The sequence below is a fragment of the Hyperolius riggenbachi genome, chromosome 6 (genome assembly GCF_040937935.1).
Source record: "Hyperolius riggenbachi isolate aHypRig1 chromosome 6, aHypRig1.pri, whole genome shotgun sequence".
Lineage (NCBI taxonomy): Eukaryota > Metazoa > Chordata > Amphibia > Anura > Hyperoliidae > Hyperolius > Hyperolius riggenbachi.
In genome coordinates, this window is record NC_090651.1 from 271,726,531 (window position 1) to 271,735,418 (window position 8,888).

The window sequence follows — 8,888 nt, forward strand, 5'->3', positions numbered from 1 at the left end:
AGTCCCCAGGTCTCCGCTGTCTTCTCGGCTCTGGTCTCCAGGTCCAGCAGGTTTTACTTCTTCCTGCCCGGCAGGAAGTTTAAACAGTAGAGCGCCCTCTACTGTTTAAACTTCCTGCCGGGCAGGAGGAACTGAAGCATGCCGGAGACCAGCGCGGACACGGAGCAGCGGTGACCGGGGGTAGTAGTGCCGGCGGAGCAGGTAATGTATGCGGCTCTATTGCGTCGGTCGTCGGGTACTCGAACGCCGCTAGCAACGCGCTCCCTGCCCGCGGGCGATCGACGGTAATTTTCCGCACGGAACGATCGACGGGATCGGACGAAATGGATCGAAATTCGGCGTGTAGCGCGAACGATTGGCAGCAGATTCGATCCCAGTGATCTAATCTGCTGTCGAAACGGCGGCAAATCGGGCCAGCTTAACTCTTTAAAACACTTAAAGAATCAAATCGCGCATGGATTGAATACACCAGGGCTTTTTGAATCAAAGCCAGCAAAAGCACAGGCAAAGTTTTCAGAGGAAAGGACAGGTGAATTCACTGGGAGACAGAGGAGGGTAGACCGTGGACAAGATGATCAGCAGCTGCAGTGCAATATTAGACATGATTTCTGCTAAATTTTCCATATCCGCCAATAACATTTCATACTTCTTGTCATGATCATTCTTCATTCTAAAAAAGAGCTAAACATTTCCACATCCCCTCTTTGAGAGAGATATGATCAGAAGTATAAAAACAAAAAACCTGCATGTTAGTGATGCACTGGCCAGGACAGCAAAGGTGTTAACTAGGAATTAAAAATAACCTTTAGAATGGCAGAAGGAAGCCTAGACAAAAAGTAAACAGGTAAAGACCCAGGGAGAGGAGGACAGAAATGTATGATAGAGAAGGTGTTGACTGCACCCCCAACCCTAAACAGCTAACCACTAACCGCGGGATTTCCAGAGTGAAACATTAAAACAAATTAAAGAAAACATGGCTACAAATTATAAAGCAAGACTGAAAACAGGAGAGAATAGTAAACAGCAGTGGCTTTAATTTCTAATGAAATCCTCTTTCTTGTGTCTAGACTAGACCTCCTAACAGTCAGCAGCTGCTCTTCTGCCGCCAAAACAAAGCCCCCCTCATTGTGTCCCAAGCACAATAAACATGATCCAGCCCACACCAAACTCCTAGATCTACTGAACAAAACTAAATTACACACACACACACCACAATCAGCACACCAAGTGTCAGATGTTCTCCAATCCAGTCAGAATGACTCAAGACTACTAAAAACAATCAACGTTTAAACTAAAAACACAGTACACATTCACAAGTAGCTATAACCTCAGGATTAGAAAACGCATGCTTTACAGTGACACACCCCCTTCACATATCAGAACAACAGCCACCAGCACTAAGCTTCAGTGACAACCCGCGCTATACATACACATTTCCTCTAAGCGTGACGCATGCATGATATGTAGAGCCACCTTCTACCCATAAACCTGCAAGCAAAAGGACGTCATTCATACATTTGGTATAAATGGCCACTTAATCTTCATTACACAAGCAAACTGACAAAAATCAACTCAGTCACGTTACCCGTAGCTATTAACATGGCAAATAAAAAAAAAAAAATAAAAATGTATAATACTTATATTTCCAACAGCTATGCAACAATCCTATAACAGACTGCCATGTTTTGGTACATTCTACTGATTCTACACATCAAAACTGAAAACCTGCCTGTATGTGGTCAGGAAATCATAAAGCTCAAGACCAGTATGTACACAAATACAGGAGGCATTCTACAAACCACTGCACAGCTGAAATACTGTTGCAAGCTGCGTCATATTCAGTGTGACATCAATCAACAGCAAATGTGATACTTCGTGTAATATAGCACAGCTTTCAAGAGAAAATACCAAATATACCAAAGCTTGGCACATAATGAAAAAATATACACAGGCTGCATTGAAAATGAGAAGTAGATGCATCTGCACAATGAGTGTGATGCAGACACACCCCCCTTGCTTCCACAGGCAAGAGGATGAAGCTGATGTGCTTCAGGCACATGGTACATGTGTGCACACTAGAAACGTTTATTCTGCACTCACACATGGTAAAGCCACTGTTTAATCCTGCCAGAACATGTGATCTATGCCATGTCTGTATAGTCATGTCTACATTTTTCACCTGAAAAAAAAAAAAAAAAAAACACCACTCCTTTGACTCAGCAGTCAGTGTCAGGCTTGGATGCAATATTATATGCACCTTGCATGAAGCACCTTGCATGAGAAGACGTGTGTAAATGCTGAGCCATCCTTACTGCATAGGCACAGCTTTCAAGTGCATGTGTCATTTCACACTGCAGTCATCCAAGTGCTGCACCTTGACAAGTTTATGCTACCTATCCCCTAACAACCCCAGAATGGTTGCCTATATGACCCTGGTTAATGCTCATCCCTGGCTGGTGCATAACCTTAACACCTTTTGCCTGCTGTCTGCATAACCCTGGCTAATGCATAACAGTAGTTTCTCCTCAGATTAGCAACAACAACACTGCCTGGTGACTATGAAAGCATAACTAGTGCTTTACCACCAACATCCTTTGCCTGGTGCCTATGTAACCCTAATTACCACTGACTAGCACAGTATAAACATAACCAATGCCTACCCCTAACCACCTCTGCCGGGTACACAACCCTGAAACCTGCCAGGTGCCTATGCGGCTTTACCCGGTGCCTACCCCCATGAAAATGCCCACCTAGCCACAACCTGTGCCCAGCCTCCAGGTGCATAACCCCTGGTGTCAAAGTTGCACCAATCATCCCTGAACCCTTATATGCCCATGTAACCATAACTAGACTGACTTAACCACCCCTGGCTGATGCCCATGTATCCATAAGGGCAAACTACCCCTTAGAAACCCATTAGGTGCATACCCCCAACAACCCTTGCGTCTGCACTAGTCTACAACATTAGGGAAGTTCCACTAATGTGATGGGGAGAACAGCACACTCATATTGCTAGGTTTCCAATAGGTTGTAATAAACTATGCCCACACTATTTGCCCTATCACAACGCTTTGTGCTGTAAGAGGGTACTGTAATTGGAGAACTGTTCCCCTATTAGTTTTCCTGCTGGGTCCCCTAAAGCAGACTAGCACCCTGGTATCTACATAAACCTAGCCAATTCTGGATTATACCTATGTAACCATAACTACTACCCCCTAACCACCTATGGCTGCTGCACAAGTCTAACACTTCCTGTCTGCAGCCTAATGTAACCTACACCAGTGCCCACCCCCTAACCCCAATACAGGAGGGTAGCTCAGTTTGACAGGTCTCCTCTTTCCAGGGTTTCTCTGTCCTTATAAGCTGGCTGCCTCATCATGAGGCAACCCAACCTGATTAACAACTGACTGGCAGCCTATGTAGAAAAAGACACCTATTCTGAGAACTCATAGCTGATTCCATCCTCCAACGGCAATCGGATGACGCCACAATGATGATCACATGAACGCATGTTTCTTACTGCTGGGGAACTACAAACACCAGCATGGCCTAACGGTCCCTGAGGAAACGGGAATTCCTCTCAGCGCCTGGCCCTGCTTGTACCCTATACTATGACACATGCATTATATGTGGCGGCGGCGTGTGCTCCTATAGCTGCCATAGCTTGCTGCTCCCCCACCCCCGCCTCACACACCCCTCTGCTCGCACACGCAGCCCGCCGGTGCTTCTCCTCACGCCACACGCGTGCTGCGCCCATCACACAGTGTGCCACCAGCACACACACACCTCCCTGTTACCGAGCAGCTCACCCGCCCAGCCCGGCCCCCCTCACCTCTCCGCTGCTTCCGCCCGACACGTCTCTGAAGCGCCTCAGGTTACTCCCGATGGTCACTGTCACTTGTAAAGCCGCATCAAAGCCAGGTCCAACTCCCAGACCATTTCCGGGCCCCCCGGGGGCCACAGAGGCCGCCTGCGCAGCGCCAGTCTTCCCGGCCGAGGCACAAGTCACCTCCTCTCTCAGCACGGCCGCCACCCTGTGCCGAGCTCCCAGCCTGCGGCCAGTCCCGGGCCGAGCTGGGAAGCGCCACCGACAGCTATGCGCCATTTTGTGTCCTGGGATCTTATTATCACCGCGGGCTGGAGAGCAAGAGCGCTGAGCGGGGCTGAGGGAGGGGAAAAGAGAACCCTGGAACCCGCCCAAATCAACACATGCCGGCCTCCGCTAGGCGCAGTTATGGCAGGACCGGCTTCCGGGGCCGGATGCTTGTCACGTCCGGAAACATGATTACACGCTGAAGCGCAGCTCTGACTGGGGCATTCCTGTATGAGCTATACACAGGCCGGGGCGTGATAGGAGTTGACGCACGAGACGTGGATGTAGATATAACCGTGTCTGGAAATCAGTACTTTACCCCTATCGCAAATGCACGTAACTAACTGCAAACTACAGAGGGGAACACAAAACGTATGTGCAAGCCACAGAGCCCGCTGTGCAAAGTATAAATTAGTCACCCTGCAAACCTCGCCTGGATGCTATTATACAGCAGAAGTGGAGCTAAGTAGTAGAATCTGCTTTCCTAAATCAGAAGGTGCTTGAAGGTTTGCATCTTCAAATGAGCAAGAACTAACCCCCTTCCATATATTGTGGTTTTTGGTCACTCAGAGCTGCTTGTGTGTTTTTTTTACATGTATAAAAGATAGAAAGTGAACGTGCAAATCATTTATGTGCCTGAAAAGCCTGGCGCACACCCAGGACTACAGGTTAACAGCACATCAATAGCTCACTGTTATAAAAGAGTTACATAATCTAAATGCAGATAACTGTTACAGTAGGACTTACAGTAGAGGGCTAGAGGCACTACAATATACAACTAGAAACATTAGGCTTTTAGAGGGTGAAAATGAGTCAAAATACAAACTTTTTTTTAGAGAATGAAAATAAGTCACCCCCCACCCCCTGGAAAAACCGATGCCAAATACAAATCTCAATAAAACGCAAGCTATGTACTATAATTCAGGTTCACCTGCGCAAGAAGTTACTCTTATGAATAATCAGTTCTGAAATGAACATGAAAATCATTCTTTTATGGCTGTGAAAATGTAAGGGGTTTTCCAGGACCACTGGTTTATAGGACAAGTATGGTCTACTCAATTTATAGAGCCAGATAAAACAGCTTTCAGAAAGATGAACATAGACTGTAATACAAAACCTGCATGCAGCGAGTTAGAATAACGCGATCAGTTACAACGCAGTACTGTGAACAGCCCAATAGAAAAGTATGGGCAATGAGTTGCCATGCAGAATTATTCTGCAACCTAACTGAGCACTGTGAACCAGCCCTCAGATGCAATCTGCATACCTTTGCCATCTAATATTTATTTTTTAATCCAGTATAGGTTTGCCTAATCCCTTATCTACTCTACATGAAGTATGGAATTGGGGACATACATGACACAGGAATGGACCAAAGTTCAGACATGATTGCATTAATTCCTATAGGCACATGGGACCTAGTAAAGGGTTCAAAGTCAAAGTGGGGGCTGCCAGTGGAATATAACAGTACAGGATATTCCCAGTCATGTTCCAGAGTGAGGGAGTATGTGCCTTAAGATGGCATATGCCATAAAAGAAACAGGGCCTATATGAGTGTGACACCAACACTAAGCAGAAAATGAAACAGGGCCTATAGGGGATGAGTGTGACACTGACACTAGGCAGAAAATGAAAACGGCCTACAGGGGATGAGTGTGACACTGACACAAAGCAGAAAATGGTTGTGGGGCTACCAGTTCTGTGTCAGCCACAGGAATATGATTTGTGTAGGGAAGACATGAACAAGAAATCAGCATTAAAACAGCAAACTAGAAGCTGGAGCAGCACATTCTTGCAAACATTTTTTATTATATTTCCTATACATTTGTGGTAGATTAAATTCTACTTTCTACATTTTATTTTCTATAAATTTGTTGTATATTATATTCTATTTTCTTCTGCACTGAATTTTATTTGACATGTTCTTTTATATAGTATTTTCTCCATTCCATATCCTCCTCTTCTTCAATCAATCTCATATGCTACATTTTACAAGGTATTGTATTCTATATGCTACTCTATATTCTACCCTACTCTATATCTTTTTCTACCATATATTCTATTTTACTCTATAGTCTGTTTTTCTATGTTTTCTACTATCAGCTCTATTTTCTGTACAGTCTATACTTTATTTTATTTTCTCCATTCTGTTCTTTCTTCTGTTCTACACTGTATACTATATCAGTGTTCTCCCCAGAATTTTTTTCCAGCCGGGTGGCATGAAAAAGTAACGGGGTGGGTGACACGGGAGAATACAGGGCCGGTGCTTCTCTGCTTACCGCACAGGACTGGAGGAGGCAAGCCAATGACAGCCGGGTGCTCACCAAAATTAGCCAGGTGAAGCACCCGGCTAAAAGAGCCTGGGGAGAACACTGCTATATGCTCTATTCCAATATATATACATTTCTGCATATTATAATCTATCCTATATTCTGTTTTAAATTCTATTGTATATTCTGTATCGTATTTTGTTCATCACTATTTTCTTCTAAAATATAATTCTGTTCTATTCTATTCTACACTGTAAGGTTTCTTCTTTATTCTATTTTTCTTTCTCTGTTCTCTTCTGTTCCAATCCACTTTGTTTTTTATATTCTCTACTTTATTCTCTATTCAAATCTTTTCTTTATCATGCAACTTTCTATTGTCTAGTCTTTTTTTTCTATTCTTTTTATATATTCTGTTCAATAGTTTCTTTCCTATTCCATATCCTACTTCTCTATATTCTATTTGATATCTCTTCTTTTCTATATTCTCGGTTCTATTCTGCTTTATGTATTTTCTATGTTCTGTTCCTCAATTTATATTTTACTGTAATATTTATTCTGTTCTATTCTATATTTTCAGTTCAATGTTATAATGTAATCTACTTTAATCCACATTCTTGCCATTTGTGGTCTAGTTTCTTTTCCCTGTTCTGTTCTATTCTGCTTTATATTTTTTGTTCTATATTTTCTTCTCCATTTTGTATTATATTCTGCTTTATTATGTTTGGTTTTGTTTTATTTAATTTTCTATATTCTGTTCTATATTCTCTTCTCTATACCACATTCTATTATGTTCTTTATTTTATTTTATATTCTTCATTCTATTTTATATTCCCTTCCTTTCTATTTTATTTCATTTTCTCTTTTTTTTTCCTCTTCTATTCTTGTCTGTATTTTTTCTTCATTTCTTTCTACATTCTCTTATCCTTCTTCTGTTTTATTGTACCCTTTATTATTGTGTTTTAACCTATTCTATGCCATTCTATTCTATATCTTTATTTTTTTATTATTATAATGCAGGACAAACACACCTGGTTTTGTTTGGAACAAATGGGGAGCTACATTGTGGAGGCACTAAAATGAGGGCAGCAATACAATGCAACACTGTTGGGGTACTGCGATTAGGGAATACCAACAGGGAGCACTGAGATTAGAGGGCAGTAATGTGGACACTATAATTAGAAGGCCACTTATTGAGATATCTCAATAAGGAAAGCACTTATGGGACAAATATAATAATGAGGGGGATAGTATAGAAAAGTATTAATAGTGGCATTATATTGATAAAACCATTAATGTAGTTACTATATTGAGAAAATCTACTGTAACAAGGGAGCTAGGTATAGGAACCAAAAACTGCTGATACAGACTAAAATATGTATGTAGGGCTCCTGTGTCAGCAATATACATCAGATTTTTGTAGAGATTGGGGTGTGTTAATGAGACAGGAAGCAGAAGTCTACATTTAAAGTGTCCAGCTGTTTATGGAGTGAGACCTCAGGTCTCAGTAAATTGTGCTGACCCCTCCTTCCTCATTAAGCTGTACCTGTTGGCCAGCTGTCAAAGACTCCTGCTCACTAATCCTGTCAGCAATGTCACATGACCGGAGATGGTGACAGTTGGGCTTTGGGAGCAGCTTAGTGAAGGAGGAAGGGGCAGATAACATTTGCTCAGGCCTAAGCTCTACTCCATATACATTTTGACACACATTTAATTTAAGGAGGAACTATTGCGAAAATCTTAAAATTTAAAACACATAAAAATAAGAAGTACATTTCTCCTAGAGTAAAATGAGCCATAAATTACTTTTCTCCTATGTTGCTGTCGCTTACAGTAGGTAGTAGAAATCTGACATTACCGACAGATTTTGGACTAGCTGATCTTCTCATAGGGGGGTTCTCAGGGTTTTCTTTATTTTTAAAAACAGTTAGTGAACGGCAGTTGTCCGTCCAACTGCCAAAATAGTGTGCATCGAGCAGGGAGGCTGGCCAGCATCTTTGTATTAATCATTTTCAGGGAATGTCTTTATAAAGAATAAAGGCCATGCTGAGAATCCCCCATAAACCGATGGACTAGCCCAAAACCTGTCGGTAATGTCAGATTTGTAATACCTACTGTAAGTGACAGCAACATAGGAGAAAATACATTTATGGCTCATTTTACTCTGGGAGAAATGTACTTCTTATTTGTATGCGTTTTAAATTTTAAGATTTTTGCAACAGTTCCTCTTTAAATCAGCAAACCAGAAGTTGGCATGACACTCTTTTGCAAACAGTTTTATTTTAATATAAAGAGTTCTTTTATCCATTCTATATTCTACTGTGTTCTGTAATCTATTTTTTTTTATACTGTGTATTCTGCTCTAGCGTATTGTATATTCCATTCTTTTATATGCTCTTTTTTTATATCTCCTTCTACATTCTGTATGAAAAAAAAAAATGACATTTAATGCCAATACGTTGCATAAACGCATGTTAACGGTCCTTATATTTTATTGTATGTTCTATACCTTACTCTATATTCTGTGC

At 42.0% G+C, this 8,888-nt stretch overlaps 1 protein-coding gene across 2 annotated transcripts in view; it reads right to left on the minus strand.

Moving 5' to 3' along the window:
• KMT2A (lysine methyltransferase 2A) overlaps window positions 1-4,141 on the minus strand; it is a 151,202-nt gene extending 147,061 nt beyond the window's left edge. For both annotated transcript variants that reach the window (XM_068240848.1, XM_068240847.1), the window contains exon 1: window positions 3,833-4,141. In XM_068240848.1, the coding sequence (XP_068096949.1) occupies window positions 3,833-4,105 (273 nt within the window). In that variant the 5' untranslated portion in view covers window positions 4,106-4,141. The remainder of the gene's footprint in view (window positions 1-3,832) is intronic.
• Between the last annotated feature and the right edge of the window lie 4,747 nt (window positions 4,142-8,888).